The sequence below is a fragment of the Primulina tabacum genome, chromosome 4, assembly GCF_025594145.1.
Source record: "Primulina tabacum isolate GXHZ01 chromosome 4, ASM2559414v2, whole genome shotgun sequence".
Classification (NCBI taxonomy): Eukaryota; Viridiplantae; Streptophyta; class Magnoliopsida; order Lamiales; family Gesneriaceae; genus Primulina; species Primulina tabacum.
This window is the reverse complement of record NC_134553.1, coordinates 21772212-21799118: the sequence shown is the minus strand read 5'-3', so window position 1 is coordinate 21799118 and position 26907 is coordinate 21772212. Positions and strand designations below refer to the sequence as shown.

The window sequence follows — 26907 nt, the reverse complement described above, 5'->3', positions numbered from 1 at the left end:
GATTATGCAGTAATAATATATAAATCAATCTTGGACTTATACTGTTGTTGCTGCAGTTTAGTTTTACTATTAGGATTTATAATCAAGTCTGTTATTATAATCTTGTTGCTTGATTATTATAATCTTGTTTTATTACTAGGATTTAGGATCAAGTCGGCAGACTTGCAGTTTACTTTTCCTTAGTGTTGCTTGATTTCAAATTTCAATATTGGTTTATTACTTTATTACTTTCATTGCTTTTCGGGTGATTGGATTAATTAATATATTCTATTGCATCAATATATTTATATTTTATACTTTGTATTTATATTTTTTAATTTTGTATTTCAAGCTCATTAACTTACTGCAGTATTCTAGAATAAAACCTGGTTTTACAGATAAAAATGTCAAATTCTGAATCACAAGTCCTTCGAAAAGATCCAGCATGGAATTATGCAACACTAAAAGACCCAAAAAATACCAATAAAGTGAAGTGCAATTTTTGTGCGAAAACAACTAATGGTGGGATTTATCGACATAAACAACATCTTGTCGGAGGCAATAGGAATACAAAAACTTGCTCAAAATGTCCAGAGCATGTGAAAGAATAAATTAGTTCTTATATGTCGAAAAAAAAGAACTGAAAAATCAAATGGATGCGATTCCTCACTTTGATGAAGTTGCAGAAAAACAAGAATATTTGGATTTGGAAGTTGAAGAAGATATACCGGCAAAAGGGAAACGGCCTAAAACAGTTTCATTTGGTCAGCGTTCTAATCCTGCACCTGATTTTCCTGGGAAGAAACTAAAACAAGCTGGTCCAATAGATTTATACTTCCGACAAGATGTTGATGAGACTGTATCACAAGGAAAGAAAAAAGATGCAAAGACAGCGAAGTTGTATGATGAAAATAAGAAGAAACTGAGAGATAATGCTGTGCAAAAGTTCGCTAGATGGATTTATGATGCAGGTATTCCTTTTAATGCCGTGAATTATGATAGTTTTAAACCATTTATTGAAGCTGTTGGACAATTTGGTTGTGGAATGAAGCCCCCTACTTATCATGAAGTTAGAGTTACATGCTTAAAAAAGGAGTTAGAACATACAAGATTGATACTGAAAGAATACACGGATGACCATGTTAAATATGGATGCACTTTGATGGCAGATGGTTGGACTGATAGAAAAAATAGGACATTGATTAATTTTTTGGTAAATGGTCCTAGAGGGACTGTCTTTATAGAATCAGTGGATGGGGGTCGAGCTATTCTCACACGGGTGCGAAATTGTTTGATTTGTTCAACAAATATGTGCAACAAATTGGGGCAAAGAATGTGGTTCAAATTGTTACTGATAGTGCAAGCGCAAATGTTTTAGCTGGTATGGTTTTAATTTTTAATTTTTTATATTAGTTATATCACTTTATATAAATTATTATATTATTTAAATTAAAGTTGTAACTTCTAATGTGTAATTTGTATATTGCATTTAAATTTTAATAAACAGGACGTCATTTGGAAGCACAATATCCTCACTTATATTGGTCTCCATGCGCTGCTCATTGTTTAGATTTGATGCTTGAAGATTTTTTTAAACTTCCTCACTTGAAGAAGGTATATGAAAGAGCAATGATGGTTAATGGATATATATATAACAGGCCCCGAGTTTTAAACATGATGAGAGAATTCACGAGGCAGAAAGATATGGTCAGAGCTGGAAAAACTCGTTTTGCAACAGCTTTTCTGACTTTAAAGCGGTTTCAAAATCACAAAGCGAGTTTGAGAAAAATGTTTACATCTGAGAAATGAACCATTAGTAGATTTGCAAAGGAGGCACCAGGTAAGCAGGCAGCAGAGGTTATACTAATGCCTTCGTTTTGGAATATGATTGTTTATGCTGTTAAAGTAGGTGGTCCTGTGGTGAAAGTTCTTCGATTGGTTGATGGAGAAAAAAAACCTCCAATGGGCTATATTTATGAGGCAATGGATCGGGCTAAAGAAGCTATTGTTGCCTCATTTGATAACAAAGAGGATAAATATAAAGATATTTTTGCTATAATTGATCATAGGTGGACGATACAACTCCATCGACCTTTACATGCTGCTGGGCATTTCTTAAACCCGGAGTTCTTCTACTCGAATTCTAATATAGAAAATGATAATGAAGTTGTGACGGGTTTGTATAAATGTATCGCTAGGATGTGTGAAACCGAGGAGTTATAGGATAAGATCATGAACCAATTGCCAATGTACAAAAGGGCCGAAGGACTTTTTGGGATGCCCATGGCAGTCAGACAAAGAAACAAAAAATCACCAGGTAATCAATATTTTATTTTTATTATATGATAATTGATATGTAATAGTTTTAATGCTCAATTTTTTATTTTGTTTCAAAATTACCAGCGGAATGGTGGTTGGCTTATGGGTGTTCGACACCTGAATTGCAAGTGTTCGCGGTGAAAGTTCTTAGCCTTACTTGTAGCTCATCTGCTTGTGAACGAAATTGGAGTGTGTTTGAACATGTGAGTACTAAGTATTAGTCTTTAATGAAATATTAAATAAAATTTATTATTTTAAATCTAAAATTAATTTGTATCAAATATGTGCAGCTTCATTCCAAAAGAAGAAATAGATTGGAGCAAAAAAAATTGAATGATTTGGTTTACATCAAGTATAACAGGGCTTTGAGGTGTCGATATGATATGCGTGATAGGATTGATCCTATTTCTTTGGCTGATATCGATGATAGTAATGAATGGTTGATGGGAGGATTAGATAATAATAGTGGTGACGAAAATGATCTCGTATTTGATGATGATAGTTTGACTTGGGGTGAAGTTGGACGTGCTTCTGGGGTTGATGAAGATGCCTATAATTTTAGATCTCGAGGCACATCCTCTACAAAAGAAGCAGCGGCTAGTACGAGTACATTAAATACGTATAAAAGAAGATCTACTATCTATCGTTATAGCAATGAAGATGATGAAGAAATTGATTTTGGCGAAAATGATGAGGAATCAGACAAATCTGGAGCTTCAGCTTCTGGAGATGATGATGATGATGATACAGTTGGGGAGGATGAAGATGAATTTGATGATTTAGATTTTTGAAGTTTTTTGGTTAATATATTATGTTGCACTTAGCCACTTACGACTTACTAATGAATTTTAGATGATTGGAGTTTTTTTTTTTTTTTGCTATGATTTATGCTACATTATCTGCTAATGAATTTTATTCATATTTTTTTATCTTTGTCAAAATATTTAATTTAAAACGTATAAAATATTTTATATATGTTGAATTTTAAAATTTGTGTTAAATGCGCTTTACTTCAATAAAGCGTGCGCTTCGCCTCGCGCCTCAGGCCTCAAGACACCCTTGCGCTTTAGTGCGCCTTGCGCCCCAAATAACTATGGGTCCAAGAGGGTCCTAAGGTGGGCTAGGAAGGGTTGGTCCAAGGCTGGTCCGAGCCGGTAGGGCCTAGGGTCGAAAATTTGCAAGTTTAGTGTATTAGGGTTTGAAGATGTATTGTGCAGAAAATTCCGGCAACCATTGGGTATCGTTTTATGGATCATAAGTGGTCTGGAACAGGGTGGTTTAGAGGCTGGACATGTAGTTTTAAGTCATATTTCAAGTTGGGAAAAGTTTGGTTGAAATTCGGGTTGATTCGGGTTAAAATCGGGAGCTCGATCCAAAATTTAAAACGAATCGTATAAGCTTTTGAACAGGCTAGATTTTACGTCTAGGAAATGCTTAGTATTATGTTTTGAGGTGTTTTAAGGAGTTTGGTTGGCTTCAGGTCAAATTTCGAGGTCCAGGGGTAAAATGGTCATTTAGGGTTTCCATGGGCAAAATAGTCATTTCGCACCTGGGTCGAGTTTTTAGTCCTTACAGTGCCCTGATCACAAATTTATCATGTTTTTAAATGTTATGTATCATGAATATGGTTTTTATGTAATTATGAAAATACGTTACTTGCTTGATTTTAAGAAAAACTACGCATATGCAAGATTTTGATAAGTGATGAAAATGATGATGTTTTTGAAGGATGAGACTTGGTTGTGACTGACGATATATGTACACGATGAGCTGTAAGGCCAAGGCTCAGTGGATGGGTAATACTGTCGCTGATGTCTCCTCGCTGGATACCACGGTTATATGTAGATGGATCCATCGAATAAAACTGATACGATAGAGCTGATGCAAAAGTTACAACCAACGAACTGAGTTCGATTAAGAAAATTAACAAGTATATGATGATATGATGAGATGTTTTGACACATTATGCTTTTACGATATGTTTACGTTTACGATTTTAAGATCACGAAACGTATTTTTATTATAGTACTTTTCACTGTTGTTTGCTATGTATATGTATCCATTATAACGTTGCAGGTGTGTTGAGTCTTTAGACTCACTAGGCGTGAATGATACATGTGAGCATGTTGATGAGGAGGCTGGAGGTGCCGAAGTCTGAGTAGGCGAGGCTGGATGTGTAACGTCTGCTCATTTTAAAATTCTACTGAACATTATTTTTAAAGGAGTGGCCGGAACCTTGCCTACATAAATACATAAAATTCGAAACAGCATTTTGTAAAATCAACCCACTACTGAATAAAATAACTACAGTTAAAATTATGAAGAGAGAAACCAACCTAAGAAGTACCGTTTAAAAATATAAGACGTCAAATATTTTAAAATCTATCAAAACCCTCAACAAAATAAATTCATCAACCATTTAAAAAGCTGATTAAACATTTTCTCATAAAGTAATATTCTTGTGGAAGAATACAAGGTCATCGGGTTAAGGTGCGCCACCAGCTCCGCCCTTTCATTCATCTTCACCTCCAGTCTCCCGATCAAAAATGCTCACCTGCATCATTCTTACCTAGTGACTCTAAAGACTCAACACACCTGTACCCAGATAACAAATACATATACATATCATGCAGCACTGAAAAATATCGTAATAAACATACATTTCATGTTCGTGGTAAAATCGTATGCATAATCGTGACCTGTCAAACATGTTAATAATCATAGCATGTATCATCATATCAACATTTCATTCGTCAACTGTGACTTTCTTATTATCATGTCATTCGATAGATCTATCTACGTGTAATCGAGGTACCAGGTGGCGGAGGCATCAGCGACGGTATTACCCATCCACTGAGCCCCAAAGTTTCATGTCATCATGTCATCGTGTCATTGTTTCATCGTATTAGTCATAACCAACTCTCATCGTTCAAAAACGTGTCATCATATTCACCACTTAAATAAAAGCATGCATATACATAATTTTTCCTTCAAACCAAGCATGCAACGTATTTATCATATCTTCGTAAAAATCATAAATGTGATGCATAAACATTTAAAAGCATGATGAATGTGTTCAGGGCGCTGTCAGGACTAAAAACTCACCCCGGGTGCAAAATGACCTATTTTGCCCCTGGAACCCCAAAATGACCGTTTTACCTCTGGACCTCTAAAATTTGACCCGAATCTTACCAAACCCCTTAAAACATCCCAAAACATATTTTAGTGTATTTCTTAGATGTAAACTCAGGCCCGTTTCTAAACTTAATTGATTCGTTTTAAAACTTGGACCGGGGCCCAGTTTTAACCCGAATCGACTCGAAACTTAACCATTTTTTCCAAACTTGAACCATAATTTAAACAACTCATTATAAACCATTTACTACTTAAATTATATCCTTTAAATCCATGAAATTTCGGCCAAAACCTAATGCTCCTAATAAATTCTCGTCACCCCTTGTATAATCATATTCCAACACATGGCCCCAAATCTTAAATATTTCGGTCCAGGTTCTACCATCATATGTCCAGCCTTTAAGGCCCACAATTATAACCGTAACGAACCTCCTAAACCAAGCCTAACCGAGCCCCATAGTTCCTGCACAAGCCACGTGCAGAAATTATCGAATCAAACACACATAAATTTAGATCTCAACTATTTTGGTCCTAGCTTCTCCAGCACTTAACCGACCTTTATGGCTCACCATTAAGACCCTAATGAACCTTCTAAACTAAGCCAAACCGAAACATAAAGCTGCTGCACCAGCCATACGCAGAAACCGATCGAACCTAGCACCTCACCTCTCGATTCACGCCATACTTCCAAGGATCGAGCTTCTCCCTCGACCAAACACCCATGGCTCATTCCTAACATCTTACTAGACTCTACAAGGTCTAAAACAAAGCTTGGTTCGAGCCTATGCATGGCTGATCCCCTCTTAACACCGATCAAACCCATTTCTTCACTATAACACAAGGTTCGCTTGGTCCACAACAAGACCCGTTCCAGATTCATTTCCACCTTATAAATAATTCTTAAACCTTCTATATATCACGTTCATATGATCCATTCCATGACAGGTCCTTCAAACAACATAGATCGATGGTTAAATGGTGGTAAAGTCGTGTAATTTCATGTCATTCAACGTAAAAAATAAGCAAATCATTAGATCCGCAATATATCATGCAAGATCCTTCAAAAACATGCATTATGATGTGAATGATGAGAAAATAAAGGTAGAAGGTGTGCCTTGATGTATTTTACGCAAGATCGAAGAAACACGCGTCAGGGAATTCCCGGAGAATTTTTCTTTAAAGAACAATGCTTGGCCAGACTTTCAGGTGCAAATTTCGAGGGGAGGTGTTTCTGAATGAGAGGTGTCGGCTGAACATTTGGATGGGGATTAGGGTAGATGATCACTAGTTTAAAGTAATATAATAATCGATAATGGGCCCTTAATTAATTTTTAAATGGACAAAAATGATTTTGAGCCCATTTAGAAAAAAATAAACCCAACAAGCCCAAACACGCTCTCGAAAAATATTTCGTTTAGCTACGTTTTTAAAATTATTGACCGAACCTTCAAAAAGTCCACCGATTCGATAAATTTTGTGTACCGGTTAAAAATATAACCCGGCGGATAAAAATACACAAACAAGGTCCATTTTCAAAAATCATACTTAAAAATACCTCATATTAATTAATTAAAAATAATTAATCCATAAAAATATTTTTCCTGAATACCTCCGGTCTCCGTTCCTCGTTCGAGCGCGAAATGCAACTTAAAAATCTTAATGCATTTACTTTAAATAAACCATGATTTAAAAACACTTATTAATGAAATAAACATGCATTTAATGCTTTAAAAAAATTTAATAAAATACTAAAAAAAATTAATAACTTGTATGCATGTGGTGCACGTGGACCTTCAAATTTTCGGGACGTTACAGGATGTGCGCATGTGAACCCGAGGACCATATATTTCCTCACATCATGATTTGTTATAGGAGCGAACATGATTATTTTATACGTTTTTGTTTTGACATAATTATGTTCATGAGGATTTTTGCTTGCTTTCTGTTAATTTATTTTTAACATAAGCCCATTGTTGTTGACTCGGTGAATATTTTTTAAAACTTCAGTATTTTTATGAGTCATTGGATTACATCCATTTTTAATTGGGAAATATTCAGCAGTATTGCATATAAGTTATGAATTTTCGAAATTTAGCTTATAGAAAAAAATAAACTATTGTGGCATTTTTAAAAGTAGATGTTTCAGTTGGTATCATAGCAAGGTTCCTGTATAGGGTTGTGCAACCGCCAACTTCTGCAGCTCAGTCTTCAGCCTCAAGTATGTATGTTTGTATGATTTTAAATGTTTTAAATGATTTAATGTTATCACCTGCATGTTTACGTGATACATGTTTTCCGCGATTTTCAGTAACATGTCTACCTGTTTTTACGATTTGAAGAGTATATGTTTTGAAAACTAGATTGGAATGCATTTTGGTTACGTTTAGAATTAGACATATCTAAGAATTAAAATACTGTGCTTTAGGAGAGATTGAAAATGATTTGACTATATTTTTGGTTAGTAGTACTGATGTTCTACTTATGGGTCATAAGTTAATCTCGAAGATTAGGAATGCTTTTGGGGCATGTAGATTTTCAAAGAAAATACTGATGATTCATGGTTACTAGTTGATATAAATTTTGAGGATTTCTTATAAGAAATAATGATTCGAAGACTGTGACGATATTTAGAAATATGAAAATGTATAATTTTGGATTTTATGTATTGATGGAAACGTAAGATTGGTTATGAGAATTGATCGTGGATTAATAAGCTTAAGATGACTGAACTTTATGTTACGGAAAACCTATAAAATGGAATTGAGAACGCCATGAACTTATAAGTAATTGTGGAATTTTCCAAATTTAGGGCCAATTGGATAATTTTCAAGTAAATTAGGAATTTATCTTGCAATGGTTAAGAAATTTGGGGACTGGTTTAGCAATAAGTGAGAATTGAATAGTTTAAGTGATATGAATTTTCGATGATTTAGGCTTGAAGGGATATTTAGAACTTTGAGATATCTGGGTTATAATGTTGTAAAGATTGGTAATCAAGGGTATTGTAGGATGAATCAATATTGGACTTGAAAAATTAAAAGCATTGTTGAAATAATGCTGTGGCAAATTAAGAATTTAGAGTGATAACAATTTGAGGTAAAGAGGATCAATTAGATAAGTTATAAGTTTGAGTAGGCGAGGCTGGATGTGCGCACGTGAACCCGAGGAACATATATTTTCCGCACTTCATGATCTGTTATAGGAGTGGACATGATTATTTTATACGTTTTTTTTACTTATTGATTATCGTGAGGATTTTTACTTGCTTCATGTTATTTTATTTTTAACGTAAGTCTATTGTTGTCGACTCGGTGAATATTTTTTAAAACTGCAGTATTTTTATCGGTCACTTGATTACATACATTTTTAAATGAGAAATCTTCATCAGTATTTCATGCATGCATAAGTTATGAATTTTCGAAATTTAGCTTTAAAAAAAATTCCTTGTGGCATTTTTAGAACTACATGTTTCAATCAGAGGCCAGCAGGGAAACTTAAGCCACTTCCTATTCCCGTGTGGAAATGTGAAAATATTACGATGGATTTTGTAGTGGGATTGACAAGAACTATCAAGAGATATAACACCATTTGGGTGATTTTGATCATCTTACGAAATCAGCGCATTTTCTACCTATTGAGATGACATTCACCTTGACACATTATGCAGAGCTGTACATCCGAGAGATAGTCTGATTGCATGGGATTCCAGTGTCTATTGTTTCTGACAGAGATCTGAGGTTCACATTGTTCTTCTGGAAAGGTCCGTATTCATCAATGGGGACGAAGTTGTTGTTCAGTATAGCGTTTCATCCTCAAATCGATGGTTAGTATGAAAGGGTTATTCAAATTTTTGAAGATCTGCTCCGAGCTTGTGTGATCGATTTCCTAGGAAGTTGGGAACCGAAGTTACCTCTAGTGGATTTCACCTATGAAAATAGTTACCAATTGTCTATAGGTATGGCTCCTTACGAGGCACTCTATGGGAGGAAGTGTAGATCACCGATACATTGGGACGAGGTTGGTGAAAGAGGAGAATTTGGTCCGGACTTGATCAAGCAAACAGTAGATCTAGTAGTCAAAATCAAAGATAGGATGAAGACTGCACAAAGTCGACAGAAAAGCTACGCTGCCAAGCGATGAAGATAGTTAGAGTTTGCAGTAGGTGACCATGTATTTGTGAAAGTAGCACCTATGAAAGGTGTTATGAGATTTGGTAAGAAAGGCAAACTCAGTCCGAGGTTCATAGGACCATTTGAAATTCTAGAGAAGATTGGAGCATTAGCTTATAGATTGGTGTTGCCACCGACACTAGCTGGAGTGCATAATGTGTTCCATATCTCGATGCTACGAAATTACATGCCGAATCCTTCACATGTACTGAATTATGAGCCCCTACAGTTGACTCCGAATATGTTTTACGAGCTTTGAAACAAAGTTATTCAAATGGTCAAAGTTAATTGGCTAAATCATTCGAAGAGGAAGCTACTTGGGAAATTGAGAGGGACATGAAAAGTCGATACCTTGAGTTATTCTATAAGTTTTAATTTCGAGGACGAAATTTCATATAAGGGTGGGAGGAATTGTAAGGTCTAAAATGCGATAACATAATCCAACTGCATGCAAATCTAGGAAAAATGAAAAATGCTTAGTTAAATTATTTTAATTGCATTAATTGAATGTAGTAGGCATGTTTACATGTTTAAAATAGGGTATTATATTAAAATGCGTAAAACTTTGTTTTAAAAGTTTATCAGAGACGCGATCGAGAAACGGAGACCGGAGACCACGAAAGGAAAACTATTTTATTAATGATTATTTTTAGATATTTATATATGACATATTTTAAATGGTATTTTCAAAAATGGTGGTTTTGAGATGTTTTTACGCGCCGAGTCGTATTTTAAACAAGTTTTTGATTTTTGACGAAACAAACAAGGACTTTTTGGGAACTTGGCTAATATTTTTCAAAAACTTCTCTAAACGAAATATTTTATCTACTATCTAATAAGTCTAATGGGCCTATTATACCCATGTAATTGGTCCTAAAACTTGTATCTAATTATTTATATCAAAACTATCCCAAAAACCCTAACCTATACACTCAAAACACACGCACACAAGCATCAAAATCACTAGGACTCTCCCTCCCACACATGGCCACACACACAACACGTTTTCAAGGGAAATCACGTGAACTTTGAAGGAATTTAGAAAGCTTCCTCCTCTGTCTTACCGTCGATGTTCCTCGTATCTCAAATTATTTTTCGAGCTTAAGATACGAAAAGGCACGCCTTAATCTTCCCTCACTCATCGTTCATATCATATTATATGTATTGATACATGTTTGCATGAAAAATATGATGCACTATCTAATATTTTTGTTTTTATGGCATAACATGAATAAAACTAGAGTTTTCATCTTTTAAAATTCTTGTTTACGATGCACAATGGGGCTGCCATGATAGGTCTATGAGAATGGAAATTTTTCAACATGTTTAAGGGTCCTTAGGTGTATGTTTAAAGGCTGGAAAGGAGATGGCAAGAGGATGAACGAAAATTGGGTTTTTATGGGCTAGGGTTTTACGTCCTCGGGTTCTAGAAGCACACGATTCATAGCTACTATAGGGTCACGTCCAGGAGATCTAAGGAGACAATATGATGGTGCTAGGGTGGTTGCATGAGGGCTGGTTTGAAGGCTAGTGCTGAAACGTGATTATGGGGGTTAGGTCACAAGTTGAGGGATGTGGGTTCTAGGTTCCTCAAGCTCGGTCCAGTAGGTTCCCTAGGATTTTCTCATGGTCTTACAATTGCCAGCTAGGGTCTGGATGGGTTGGCCAACGGCTAGGGCCAAATGAAATTAAGGTTTTGGCAGGTTAGGGTTTTGGGAATTAGGGCATAATTTTCAAGCAGAGTTATAGGCATGTTCAAGAGTTCTAAAGGGCTTGAATTGGGTCATATAAGGGATGGTTATGTGTTAATAAGCTATGATTCAAGTTCGGTAAGTATGGCTAAGTTCCGAGCCATTTCATTTTAAAACCGAGACGTATATTTAAGTTTTAAAACGAATTAGAAAATTAGTCGAGGAGCATACTTTTACATATAAGAAACACTTATGGGCGTATTTAAAGTGTTATGTTAAGTTTGATATGATTTGGGTCATCGTTTTAAGGTCCAAAATTAATTTGAGAAAGTTAGGGTTTCAGGGGCAAAACAATCATTTTACACCTGAAATATGTTAGATGTTCTGGATGTGCCCTGAATGGTGTGATGAATGTTAAAATGCTTATTTTAAATGTTTATAGACTTTTATGATGAAACGTTAATGGTAAAAGACGTATTGCATGCATGGTTTAAAAGAAAAATAATATAAATATGCATGAATTTTTATAAGTGATGAAAGGTTGAAGGAGGTGACTTGATTGTGACTAATAAGATAATATGATGATATGTAAGTCCAATGCTCAGTTGACGGTTGAGAGTGTCGCTGATGTCGTCGCAGCCTGGTACCATCACTACAAGGAAAAACCCCTTCAACAACGCACCTATGACAACGGTTTTTCACTAAAACCGTTGTCGTATACTTTTTAACAACGGTTTTAGTGAAAACCATTGTCGTATCGCGTTTTTTTAAACAAAAGATAACGATTTTCTAAAAATGTTGTCTTTTTGCATAAAAACCGTTGTCTTTGAGTGTTTTTTTAGGATGAACCGTTGTCTATTAGTGTAGAACCCGAAAAATCAGATTACGTGTAAGCCATGCATAATTGCTACTATTTAAACAAAAAATAAATTTTTATAAATATATGAAGTGTTTGATTTATTTTAATAATTTTAAGTCATGATTATTTATTTTAAAAGTAGATGTTTAGTTTTATCTTTTCAGTATAAACAAATTCGGTCGGACCGGAGTTTGGAGGTTAAAGATAAGATTAATGATAAAAAAGATATTCCTAAATTTAATTTAAGTCAAGTAATGATTTAATTTAAAGAAAAAGAATGTCCTTGGGATTTAATAAATTAATTAGAGCTAAGTTGGTAAATAAGTTCTTTAGGTTAATATTTAATTAAAGCTTAAATTAAAATATGTAAACATATGGGGATGAATTAATCTAAGTGTAATATATTCAAGAAATTAATCATGGCATTTGAATACTTAAATTTTAGGTTAAGTATGCCATGCAATAATCTATCCTAAATTTAATGTGTAAATTCACTAAAATATATAATGAGAGTGCTAAACTTTAAGTAATTAAAAATACAAGATATAAACAATAAAATACCATGAAAATTAGTAATAATAATTTTGGGTCCAACATTTAAAATATGTCAAATGTTGGTAACTCTCAAGTCAAACCATCTCTAATTGCACTTCATGGTGTATTCATTTCCCATTTTTGTAATTCACAAAATAGTAGCAAATTAAATACTAGAACCCACATCATTCTCCTCAAACCATTTTCTAAGCAAAACTAACGTACACATGCAGTAGGAATAAGAAAGAAACCAAGGCAACAAGGAATGAGAAGACATACAAAAACCATTCACCTCCTTCACTTGTAACTCTCATTTTAATGTATGTTAAGACCCATTAATCCCCACTTATAACATTCATCTTCATTACCTACATATCCTACACCATAGGCTCGAAAATATCAGAAAGAATTGGCTGCTAAAATCGTGAACATGCAGCAGAAAAATAAGAAGATGAATCGGCCAACCTAAGGGAGCAAGAAGCAATTCAAAACTCATTTAACTTCTTGACTTGTAACCCCCAACTTAATGTATATTATGGCACCTTTAACATCTCCTATAACACTCATATTCAGTGTCTAGCAAATCCACACTATTACCTTCGAAAAACATCAGAAAACAGCAGCTTAAATTGTGTAAGAACAGCACAAGAACAAGAAAGGAAATCCAACTCCGCCGCCGCCGCTCGTATTCGTCGTATTGATTTGTTTTTGTCAAAACAAATTCCAGGCATGTATATATTGCTTCTTTTCTCTTCAATCAAGTCCTATAGATATTTTTAAACCATTATATATGCATGATTCAAGCAATAAATCGAAAATGACAGCAACTTTCCAAGCAAAAATATGTACAGAATTCTTGGCTCTTTTGCTTTCAACTTCACGGTTTGGTGTTTTTGGTTGCTTACAGGGAGTTGCTCGATTCCAGGCATTCATGGCTGCTTCTAGGAATGATTTAGAGTATGTTAGGGTGTTATTGGTTCATTGGTTTGAGTCCAAACATTTCAAACAACAGCATGACAGCAACTATTTTCACAAGCTACATATTTGATTCGATTTTTCTGTCATTAAGTTGTTAAGGGGTGTTCGAAATCCTGGCCGTCCTAGGGGCAGTAGCCATGGTTAAAACCCTTCCTTATCATGTCTAGGACGTGCCCAAGGCATCTTTTCAAAGCTTGTTTCATAGGTCCCTCAGATTTTTACAGAAACATAGCAAGTGCTCCTCGGTTTTTCAAAATCTGATTTTGTGTGAGTAACTTTCGGTTTCCTGTGTTGTTTGGATTATGGTTGGCTTCTAGCCCATAACCATGGTTCATAACACACTTCATCATGTCAAGATCGAGCCAAGGTTAATTATATAGCCACTGGATCGAAGATTTACAGCAAAACAATTCAATATATATACACCACTGCACAGAATATGCATTCTCGGCTAGCATGTGCATTGTCCTATGTGTTGGCTCGGTTTGTGGTTGGCTTTTAGCCCTTAGCCATGGTCCAAGCCATACCTTAGGATGTTGGTAAGAGTCCTTGGGCGGTGGTTCAAGCCATTGGTCAATAAATTACAGAGGTTATACCACAGACACAAAAGTTGCCACTGCTGGATTTTTTTTGACAACAACATTCATCTTCGATTTTGGTACTTGTTTGAGTTCTTGGTTGGCTTTTAGCCCGTAGCCTTAGACTGGACAATACCTTAATGAGTTAGGAAAGTCATGTTTTTGGCCGTTTGTGAATTGGTCGAGTTTAGAGGTCGTACGAGAATTTACGGTGAAAGGTGCCAAAATGACTCTCGAAAGAGCGTTTTATGTTTTTGGATTCCTTTCACCCATTTTCGTGTTTTACAGTCATTATGCATATTTTTCAGTATGTTTGGGGTATTTTAATCATGGTTAAATGTCGGTTTATTGTTGTTTCGGGTTGGTACGAAGCCATGATTAAAAATCAAGTTATTGGTTCTATTCGTCTCGTTTTTAGTTCGATTGTTAAGTTTTTGTCAAGTTAAGATTTATTGCATGCGTCACATATTAGAATTAAGTCGCAGCAAGCCTGGGAACGATCCAACTCATCCGGTAAAAATAAGGTTATAATTATATTACGTGCATAAAAATATAAAATGTTTATTTTTGAGATATATGTTATATGTCTTGTGGCCACCTTACGTTTATTGGTTTGGAAGTCGGTAGGCGCAACCGAGGACCTCTTCGCCCGATGACTTACGACCGGTTTATGATTATATATGGGTACGGACATCCAGTCCAAGGGCTGTGATTGATATCTACTGCCCAGTATACTGTGGTTTAGTCTGATCAGGAGCTCACGTTATGTTATGGGCCACTTGCTTAGAAACATTATCTCTACCAGAAAATTATGATATGTTATGACAGAACTCTATTGAGCAAAGCTTTTACGTATGATTTTCAGATATGCACGTAGTTATAATTATTCATGATACGATTTTCACCATACGTTTTACGATACTTTATTTTCACGTTGCAGCAGTAGTAAACCCGAGGACCTCATGATTTAATTTATGCACCTTTTATTTTTCAAACTCAATTTTAATACTTTGGATTATTTTTAAATTGTTGTTTGAAATACAATGTTGACTTTCGCTGTTATTTTAAAGTTAAAATTATTTATATGTTTATTTTATAAATTGGGCAAGTTATTCATTTATTTAGAAAAATTTTAATAATTCCGCAAAATTATGAATACGAAATACGGGCCTTTACAATTAGCGTGTTTTTTTGGACAATCGACAATGGTTTTAGAAAACCGTTGTTGATTAGCGTGTTTTTTGAACAAACAACAACAATTTTTGTAAACTGTTGCTATATTTAGCGACGATTTTATCAAATCATCGCATGTGTAAATTAGAGACGTTTTATTACAAGCTGTCGCTAATCGCGACGGCCTTAGCTTAACCGTCACTAATAACGACTGTTTAATAAATTAGCGACGGTTTAACCACAAACAATCGCTAATAGCGGCGGTTTAATAAAAAACCGTCGCAAATGGTCTATAAATATCCTCACCCTTGGTCCATTTTCTTGACACCATAAATTTTTCTCTCTTAGAAGATTTTAAATTCGAAATAGGATAAGTTTTTTCGCTTCAAATCTTGGTAAATTTCTAAGCGTTAGTTAGAATCATGAATATTATTAGTTTAGTCAGATTGTAAGTTTTTTTGGTAGATTTATTAAATTATAAAAATAATTTTTTTTATTTTACGTAAAAACATCGCGACGAATTTAGTCAAAAAACCGTCGCTAATTTATAACCTGTCGTGAATTAGCGACGGTTTAATGAATAACTATTGTTAACGGAAACCAATTAGCGAGGATTTTTCAACAACACTTTCAATTACAACAGTTTTAAATGGCCAACGACAACGGATAGTTTAGCGTTTTTCTTGTAGTGCATGCTCATGCGTAGATGGATCCATCGAGCTACAGCTGATACGAAAGTCACAATTGACGATCCGAATTCAATAAAAAGGGAAAACTTATACGTATATGTTGAAAGGAAATGTTTGTGATTAAAGATTTAAAGTTATGTATGTTCATGAAAAGCTATTTTACTAAAAATATTTTTCGCTGTTGTTTGTGAACGTATATGTATTACTTGTTATCATGGTTAAGGTTTGCTAAGTCAATAGATTCACTAGGTGCGATTGATGCAGATGAGCATGACTTTGTTGATAATGGAGGTCTTGATGGTTGAACTAGCTGGATTGATGGTGTAGACAACCCGAGGACCGTCGCTAGTTTTACGCGTTATGTTTATGACTTAAGATTACTTTAAAGATTTTATGACTTTTGATGCTTTTGAGTTGTTTTGAGAGGATTTAAGATGCTTATAATTTATTTTGAAAAATACTAATTTTAGGTTTGGTTGATGTTTATGATTTTATGTTTTGAATTGCGTTTTGGGATTTTTCAAATAATAGGTTGGTTGGTTTGTTTTAAATGGTGCAAAAGTATATTTAAAAATACATATGTGTGTATATATATATATGTATAGTATATTTGGGCCGAATAGAACGGTAGAAAAAAATTCTAGTACATTTTAAAGAAAAACGAGTAGTGGACATTTCATATAGTGCTTGCAATAACTAATTGATTATGGTTAGCGTATAGTATGGTCCTTTCTTTACATATATCCCGATCGAATCTACAATCATTGATATATTTAATGTTGCTCGAAATTCGATAGCTATGTTATGCATCTTAGAGTATATATAGTACCATCACATGTTCAACTAGGGAACCTTTTTTTTCCTAAATCACATATCTTTCTCTGGTTATAAAGTCCATGCACTTAAATCTCTTCAGATCACATAGGATATCCAGGTCTGTACGCTAATGTTGAATCCCCAACTACAATACACAGCTTCATATATGTTTTGTAACTATACCCAATCTCATCACTTGGTGACCCTCGTGGAGTCATTAAACTATTCGAAGCATAGAACTAGCACTTAGAACCTTAGTATTGTCTCGAGTCATAAAGAATCATACTGTACGAACATAACCACTGGCTTATCAATTTGTTAAATTGTAATCACTTAGAAAGTCTGAGTAAAGGAAAAATTATACGTATATGATGATCCGAATTCAATAAAAAGAGAAAACTTATACGTATTGATGAAAGGAAATGTTTATGATGAAATATTTAAAGTTATGTATGTTAATGAAAAGCTATTTTATTAAAAAAAATTCACTGTTGCTTGTGAACGTATATGTTTTACTTGTTATCATGGTTAATGTTTGCAAAGTCAATAGATTCACTAGGTGTGATTGATGCAGGTGAGCATGACTTTGTTGATAATGGAGGTCTTGATCGATGAACTAGCTGAATTGATGGTGCAGACAACCCGAGGACCGTCGCTAGTTTTACGCGTTATGTTTTTGATTTAAGATTACTTTAAATATTTCTATGACTTTTGATGCTTTTGAGTTGTTTTAAGAGGATTTAAGATGCTTATAATTTATTTTGAAAAATACTAATTTTAGGTTTGGTTGATATTTATGATTTTATGTTTTGAATTGCGTTTTGAGATTTTCAAATAATAGGTTGGTTAGTTTATTTTAAATAGTGCAAAAGTATATTTAAAATACATATGTGTATATACATATAATGGTGCAAAAATATATTTAAAAATACATATGTGTATATATATGTATATATGTATATATATATATGTATATATATGTCTAGTATATTTGGGCAGAAAAGAACGGTAGAAAAAAAAATCTAGTACATTTTAAAGAAAAACGAGTAGTGGACGTTTCATATAGTGATTGCAATAACTAATTGATTATGGATAGCGTATATTAAGGTCCCTTCTTTACATATATCCCGATCGAATCAACAACCATTGATATATCTAAGGTTGCTCGAAATTCGATAGCTATGTTATGCATCTTAGAGTATATATAGTACCATCACATGTTCATCTAGGGAACTTTTTTTTCCTAAATCACACATCTTGCTCTGGCTATAAACTCCATGCACTTAAATCTCTTCAGATCACATAGGATATCCAGGTCTGTATGCTAATGTTGAATCCCCAACTACAATACACCGGTTCATATATGTTTTGTAACTATACCCAATCTCATTATTTGGGACCCTCATGGAGTCAGTAAACTATTCGAAGCATAGAACTAGCACTTAGAGCCTTAGTATTGTCTCGAGTCATAAATAATTATAGTGTACAAACATAATCACTGACTTATCAACTCGTTAAATTGTAAGCACTTAATAAGTCTGAGTAAGTGTAATTCGATGAACTCATCCTATGAGCACCATCTGTAAGTTTGAACATCTCTATGTACATACCAATGATACATATTACACAACATCACATTTGTTAGTTTTGAGTTTAAGAGACCCCTATCCTCATTTTAGACGGTTGAATCGACTAGGAACATATTTGGAATACGTGTTTCTTAACAACCATTAAATGTATGATCTCGTACTTTATATATAATAATATATTTAAGGTCTCTTCATCTAAGCAACTTTAATGGTTTAAAAAATATTGAATTTTACAAAATAATGTAAAGTATATTAAAATAAAAAATGTTTTAAAAAGAGTCAATAAAAATCATAGCAAACAGTTGGCTCATAAGACACCAACTCTGTCACTTTACACTTTATCCAATCTGAGTACCGGTGGAACATTGAGGTGTTCTCAAATCGGCTTAAGTTTTCTTCGATATCCACGCTTCCATCATAGTCTCATAAGTTTGGCACCCTATAGTTGCTGGAGAGGGTCTCTTCTACTATATGGGTGGAGAAAGGTATATCGTACCTCCTTCTCGAGGAAGAGGTTGGTTCCTCCCACTTCTCATCTGTCTTACTTGCTCCCTCAAATCCTTAGTATTGGATGGACCCCACTTCATGCTCCTATTGTTCTTCCATTTTTCATCCTCGCGTCTTTCCTTGATTCTCTCACCCCTGGTGGACTGATCTACTTCCCCTGTATTTTGGATGGCTTACTTTAATGCCTTTCTAGACAATGGAGGCAATGACTTGGGTTAATTGTTCGTAAGTCATGTTCCCAGAATCCCAACCTTCCGTCCCCCATGGGTAGGGGGAGGCCCTTCTCTTGCTTAATATATCTCATATTCCCTCTGGTTTTCTGCAGGGGTTCTTTGGGTGGAAACCTTATCTATGTCTTAGATCTTGTTCACATAGACGACATCAATGTTAACACCTGAAAATGTGAGGTAGACGTGTAACCTTATCAAGAGGTTTCTTCTCTCCGACGTGACTGGAGTCCTGCTTGCAAACACTCAACAAAAATGTGAATGTGCGCCAAACGAGTTTTCTGACATAGCTACTCTGTCACTCAAGTCACAATTGAGCTCACTAAAATAGTGAGAAAATTCAAGTGTATTAAGAATGAAATATATATTGAAAATGATGCACACCTTGTATTTATTCACAAACCTGCATATGGGATGAAAGATGGCAGGGAGATTTACTTCATGTTTGAATTTTGAATCCTTCTATATCTAAGACTCCTTCCTTATCCCGGTATCTTTTCTTATCTGTCTAAATACGACCTCGTTCTCCCTATGCATTCCTTATTTCTAACTTTATCCTGCCTAAATCCAAGACAGGTCTTGTGGGTAAATGACACTAACCAGGTTATTATATTATAATGTTTAGGTCATATGACATTTCGGGTAGTTCCTGATTTAGTGTCCTCAATGTTCAGGTTATTTTTAAGTTTAGTCTTTTTTTCTTTTCAATGTCCTAATTGAGTCCCTTTTTTAGAAATTTTTCCCTATTCAGTCCTTATTCTCATTTTACCCTTGTTCTCTATTTTATTTCTTTATATTAGATCTGAGTACGTGGCATTGTTATTGTAACGTCCCGAAAATTTGAAGGTCTCAGTGAACCACATTCATGCAAGTTATCAAAATTATTTTGTATTTTATTAAATTGTTTTAATGCATTAAATGCAAGTTTATTTCATGAATTTGTGTTTCAATCCATTGTTTATTTAAAGTTTCATGCATTAGGATTTTAACTTGTATTTCGCGCTTGAACGAAGACCGGAGACTGAGAATATTCAGGAAAAATATTTTTATTGAATAATAAATTTTAATTATTTAATATTAGGTATTTTTAGTATATTTTCTAAAAATCGGCCTTGATTTAGTATTTTTACTCGCGGGTTATATTTTTAACTGGTACGCACTTTTTAACGATTTGGAGGACTTTGAGGGTTCGGGCAATATTTTCAAAAACGTACTAAAACGAAATATTTTTTTGGAGTTTTATTGGGATTCTAGGATTTGTTTTAATGTTTAATAGGCCCAAAACCTTTTAATCCTTTTAAAATATTATCAAGGGTCCATTAGTAGGTTATTATATTAACCTAAACCTAGATTTATTAACCCTAAAAACCCCTTAACCTTCAGCAGTTGCCCACCCCATTTCCAACAGCTTCCCCTCGTAAAAAACTAGCATCAAACTCTAGCAAGTCATGTCCCCCCTTTAATCTTCAAAGAAAAGTCTCTCCCTTCACGTCTCACACGCGTATCTTCAAACTTTTTATCATTTAAACGCTAAGACATGCCATGTATCTCCTTTCTCATCATTTACACCATTTTTATATGCTGTTGTTTATGTTTTTGCATGAAATTTTGTTGGTCCCTCTTGAAGCATCGTTTTTTCTAAGGTTTTGACACGTATATGCATATATCTTCTGTGCAACTCACGTCTTCATATATTTGTGCAAGGGGCTGCCAATTTTTATGATTGTTAAGGGCGTGTATGATGTGAATTAAGTTGACATGATGCTGGAGTCTAAGGGACGCACGGGTTAGGTGGCAGAAGGGATGCACATAGACGACTAGGGTTTCGAATGGTTTTGGTGAAGGTTATGCTAGGCTCAGTTGAGGGATGGATGAACCAGGACAAGGTGCGATCCAGGAGGGTCCAACCAAGGTCTAGGGTAGGTCCATACTCAGCTGGTCTTGGGGAGAAGAGAGGTCTCTAGGCTAGATGCCGATCTTGCTTTGAAGGAGGGTAGGGCGGGCGTTTGCTTGAGGTTTCGAGTGGTGTGCTTGCTTAAGGCTAAGGGCTCAGTCTTAGTTTTGTCCAGGAGGGTCCTAATAGGGTTATGGAGGGCTGGTCCAAGGCTGGTCCTTGTGGGTTAGGTCTAGGGTTGGTAAAACAACAAGTTGGTGCGACTAGGGTTTGAGAAGTACAAGTGCCGATTTTTCTAGCAGCTTGTAAGTGTTGTTCAAAGGGTTTTGTGGACTGGTCTAGATGGTTTAAGGGCTGTTAAGACGTGTATAAAGTGTGGTGAAAATTTGGGAGAAATTTGGTTAAGTTTCGTCGATTCGGGTTAAAACCGAAACCCCGGTCCAGGATTTTAAAACGAATCGATTAAGTTTTAAACGAGATTTAGTTTGCGTCTAAAAATAATTATAAATAAATTTTGAGATGTTTTAAGGATTTTGGTAAGCTTCGGATCGAAATTTAGATGTCTAGAGGTAAAACGGTCATTTTGGGTTTCCTAGGGCAAAATGGTCATTTTGCACCCGGGGTGAGTTTTTAGTTTGAGCAGTGCTCCGAGCTCAAATTATCATGCTTTTAAATGTTTATGCATCATTATTATGATTTTATGAAATTATTAAAATTACATTGCGTGCTTGATTTTAAAAAAAATTTACGCATATTCATGATTTTGTTAAGTGATGAAAATGATGATGCTTTGAATGATGCGAATTGGTTGTGACTAACGTTGTATATGTAAATGCTTAAGATGTATATGTAAATACCAATGATGAGGCCTAGGCACAGTGGATGGATAATACTGTCGCTGATGTCTGACAGCCGCCGGGTACCATGGTTTTATGTAGATGGATTTATCGTATAATGATAAATGATAAAGCTGTTACGGAAGTCACAACTAATGAACTGAATTCAATTAAAGTAAATGTATAAGTATATGATGATATGATGAGCTGTTTTGACACGTATGCTTTTACAATATGTTTATGTTTATGCTTTTAAAGATCATGAAATGTATGTTTAGTACAATAATTTTTACTGTTGCATGTTATGTATATGTATTTGCTACTAACGTTACAAGGTGTGTTTGATCTTTAGACTTACTAGATGTGAATAATGTAGGTGACCACATTGATAAGGAGACTGGAGGTGCCGAGGACTGAATAGGCCGAGCTGGGAGTGCACTGGATAACCCGAGGACCTTGCGTTCTTCCGCATATTATGTTTACGAGGCATGATTTTAAGAAATATGGTTAAATGTTTTGTATCTTGGTTTACGTTGTTGATTTAATTTTCAGATTTAACTAAGTGCAGTTATTTTTATTTAGAAGTTGGATGAGCTTTTAACAACTTGTTCAACTTATTTAAATATTTATGAGGATGTGTATTTTCCGCCCTAGCTTTAAAAAAAATGTCTCAGTAGAGTTTTAAAATGGCAGACTTTATAGTTGGTATATGAGCAAGGATCATGTTTAGGGTTGTACCATCGCCAGCTTCTGCAGCTCACTCTTCAAGCCTCAAGTCTGTAAGTTTTAAGATTTTTAATGCTATCACCAGCATGTTTACATGATATACATTTTACAGTACATGTTTATCTGTCGTTATGTTTTGAGATTAGACGTTTTAAAATTTTCATGCATGTTACGACATGAAATGAGAAATTATATGATTTTCATGCATGATGGCTGTCACACCCCGAGACCGGGGTTAGTTGACACCGGCGTTGTTTTACAACCACACAATTGAAAACAACAAGCCTCGTAGTACAGTATAAACCAAAAACCAGTTTATTACTCATAATCAATCAAAAGATTGTCTTTACAACGTAGATTCTTAAAATGATAAAAATAATATGCGGAAGCTTTTACAACTTACTAAGCCAAAACTAAAATAAACTTCTTGAACAATCTTATTATCAGCCCCAAAATTGGTCTTATTCATCTTTCTCGATTTTCTTTTCTGATTTATCTGGGAGAGTAGAGTAAGGGGTGAGTATTTTGGAAAATACTCAGCAAGTGGGGGCCGTTCGAGCACAATATAACAACATGCATAATTTCAAAAATCACATGACTTGCACTTACATAGCATCATTCATATAACATGCATAACATTTACCAGCACTGAGATTCATCCACTTTCTATGGTTTACTGATATCAGTCCCTAATTTTTACTCCTCTAAGGGGGCGAGACCGTATAGCGGTTATGTCCCCCACCGCGTAAGGGTTCGTCATGGTTGGGATTCCCACCCATATACAGTCGAATTCTCACAGTGCCCAAAACCGTATGACAACAACACAAGAACGGAGTAGAAGAAGAACGTACTCGACCGTATTTTCAAAAAACACACGAAATAAATATGCATAAACGAAAGTTTAATCTTTAAAACAAGCCCACTTACCTTAGACTGAAAGAAAACGTGAAGAACTCTGAAACTATAGAAGAATCATGCAACCAACCCCTCGAAAACGCAGCAGCACATCTACCGAAAAATCAGTCGTCTTGAAAAATTCACTGCGCCTTATTTCACCGTTGGATCAGACTCAAAATTTTAGAGTACGTTCACAAGTATGTTAAATATATTATGAACAGTGGAGATCGGGTTTGGAAGTCGTTTAGGCCTGTTCATACATAAAAACCGTAGGTATGCTGAATTCCCGCCTAAAATCTGAGCAGTTTTCTTTCAAAGGCTATAAACAAAAAACTAACCGTTGGATTTCGCTGAAATTTGGATATGTTATGCGAAACATACCGAAGCATATTCTGAACAGTGGAGATCGGATTCCGAGCACCCGAGCAAGACAAACAAATTTCTGAACTTTGAAAGAATTTTGATGACTCGTGCAGAATTTTTGGGAGAAAATTTCGAAAATTCTTGGGAGCACTTGTGAGAGCAATTTCGAAAATTTTCTTGCTAGAATGAGGGGTGAAAATTTCGAAGGCTTAGGGGGGTATTTATAGGTGCTGGGTAAGAATCCTACCATAAACCGATTGATTTTCCTTCCAAAATTTGGAGATGCTCCTTCCACAAATATTGATATGCTTCCTTGCTGAGAAAAGCTGCCTTGTATGTAATATTTCCTTCCAATTTGTTTGATATCCAGCCTTATTTCGAAATTAATACATGATTTGTACTGAATTTTGAATTTCATGTATTTATTGGCTTGGAATTTTCAATACCATGTATTATTTAATATTTTCGAATTTTATTATAAATCGAAAATAAATTCACATACTTGTCTATATTTAATTAATTGCATGCTCAAAAATTTAGGTTCTCACATCCCTCCCTTCTTATTATAAGTTTCGTCCTCGAAACTTGAGTCGGCTTGACTTTCGAAATGGTAGGGATATTGCTTGCGTATTTTTACTTCAAACTCTCAAGTAGTTTTCTCGTTCTGTGTGGTTTGACCATTGCACCTTGACGTAGGGAATGATACATCATCTCGGTACTTGGTCTTTTTATCCACAATATAAATAGAGACATCTTCATATTTCAGCTCTTTCCCTATGTTACCTTTGATCATGAGCGGTTCAATTTCCATAACATGGCCTGGGCTCGAGGTGTATTTCCTTAGTTTGGACTTCTGAAATACATTATAGATTCTAGACATATCTGATGGCAATGCTATTCTGTAAGACAACATGCCAATCTATCCAGAATTTTGAATGGTCCTACGTATCGAGGATTCACTTTTACAGCTTTACTAAATCTAAGGATTCCTTGCATTGATGAGACCTTTATATAAGCCTTTTCACTCACTATGAATTCCACTTGTCTTCTTTTAAGATCAGACTAACTCTTTTGCTGGTCCTATGCAGCCTTGAGTATATCTTTGATAATGGCCAATTTTTCTATTGTCGCTTGGAATAATTCTGGCATGTCATGGATGTCTCCTTTATTTTGTCCCAGTACAGCGGTGATTGACACTTCCGTCTGTAAAGGCTTCAACTGGAGTCATTCCAATATTGACGTGATAACTGTTATTGTAGGCGAATTCTATCAGAGGTATATGTTCACTTCAACTACTACTGAAGTCTATGGCACATGCCCTTATCAAACCCTCTAGGATTTGAATCATTCTCTTTGTTTGACCATCATTTTAAGGACGATAAGCCGTATTAAGAGTGACTTTTGTTCTTATGGCTTCTTGAAAGCTCTACCACAAACGTTACACAAATATTGGATATCTATCCGACATTATGATTGTTGGCACACCATGTAGCCGCATAATGTTATCCAGGTATAGAGTAGTCAACTTGTCAATATTATAATTCCTTCGAACGAGTGGAAAGTACGTAGATTTTGTGAGTCTATCTACGATTATCCATATCCCATCTTGAATCTGTATTGACTTTGGAAATTCTACTACGAAATCCATGGAAATATGTTCTCATTTCTATTCTGGGATTCTAACTGTTGCACTAATTCTCCATGTCGCTGATGATCGACTTTCACTTGTTGGCATACTTGTCACTTAAATATAAACTCGGCGACATCTATTTTTATTCTGTTTTGCCAGAAACTTTTTTTTTTCAAATCTCTATACATCTTTGTACTGATGGTATAGATCTGGAATGTTGACTTATGCGCCTCTAACATCACTTCTTATCGAAGATTGTCGATGTCTGGCTCACACAATCGTCCTCTCATCCCCAAGATTATGTCTGGGCCCACTTGAAAATCTGACGACTTTATTTCCTTGGCTTGTTCTTTGAACTTCTCTAGTGTCATGTCTCGACTCTGATTTAGCTTGACTGCTTCTAGAAGACATGATTGCACAGAGAGTGATGCTAGGGTTATCTTACCCATGTTTGACTCAAAGTATTGGCTACCTTATTTGCCTTGCTGGCGTGGTAGCTTATTGTCAAGTCACATTCTTTGAGTAACTTTATCCAACGTCCTTGCCCCATTTTTAATTCTTTTTGAATGAACAAATATTCGAGACTTTGTGGCCAGTGAGTGAATACTTCACACTTGGCATCGTAGAGATAGTGTCTCCAAATTTTCAAAGCAAAATCACTGCTGCCAACTAGAGATCGTGAGTAGGGTAGTTTTGCTCATGCGGCTTTAGTTGACTAGCCTGTCTTTCATGAGTACGCCTCTGAGATCTTCCTTTGATAATTCGCTGTAGATGGTAAAATCATTGTCCTCAGTAGATAATACCAACATTGGTGTAGATGCTAGCTTCTCCTTTAATGTTTGAAAGCTCTTTCACATCTTTATCTTCAGTTGAATTCATAATTCTTTTGTGCGAGTCTCATTGGTGATACGACTACTGAAGAGAAGCCCTCGACAAATTTCAGCTAATAGCCTAGAAATCCAAAGAAACTTCTAATTTTTGGTCGTATTCTTATGTTTCGGATAATCTAGAATTGCCTCTACTTTCTTAGTTCCACTGATGACCTTATTTTGAATGCTGACATTGGGGTGTCTTCTGCTCTGACCTTTAGCTGATTATAGCTTGACCTCAGGTCGAGTTTGGAGAAGACTGTAGCTCATTTAAGTTGATCGAAAAGACCGTCTATTATTGGAAGAATATATTTATCTTGATTGTGATCTTATAGAGTTCTCTATAATCTATACACAATCTCATACTTTAATAATGCTTCTTTACAATTAGGACCGGGGCTCCCCAAAGAGATGCATTTGGCCTAATCCATTATTTTTTTTGTCTAACA

At 35.1% G+C, this 26907-nt stretch overlaps 1 protein-coding gene across 4 annotated transcripts; it reads left to right on the top strand.

Annotated features, from left to right (window-relative positions):
- The first annotated feature begins 214 nt into the window (after nucleotides 1-214).
- LOC142543187 (uncharacterized) lies at nucleotides 215-3162 on the top strand. 4 transcript variants are annotated; one of them, XM_075650283.1, is made up of 3 exons: nucleotides 215-2296; nucleotides 2383-2501; nucleotides 2589-3162. In XM_075650283.1, the coding sequence occupies exons 1-3, from the start codon at nucleotides 2212-2214 to the stop codon at nucleotides 3087-3089; spliced, it is 705 nt and encodes a 234-aa protein (XP_075506398.1). In that variant the 5' UTR covers nucleotides 215-2211; the 3' UTR covers nucleotides 3090-3162. The 4 variants fall into 3 exon arrangements, 1 of the variants encoding a protein (XP_075506398.1); XR_012819698.1 differs by having other exon boundaries at nucleotides 215-1360; nucleotides 1487-2501; XR_012819697.1 differs by having other exon boundaries at nucleotides 215-2501.
- Nucleotides 3163-26907: the final 23745 nt, after the last annotated feature.

Excerpts from the sequence above, each read along its gene's own strand:
- LOC142543187 (XM_075650283.1), top strand. The coding sequence starts at position 2,212 with ATGAACCAATTGCCAATGTACAAAAGGGCCGAAGGACTTTTTGGGATG. Across the intron at positions 2,297-2,382 it reads AAGAAACAAAAAATCACCAG|CGGAATGGTGGTTGGCTTAT; the intron begins GTAATCAATATT and ends CAAAATTACCAG. Across the intron at positions 2,502-2,588 it reads ATTGGAGTGTGTTTGAACAT|CTTCATTCCAAAAGAAGAAA; the intron begins GTGAGTACTAAG and ends AAATATGTGCAG.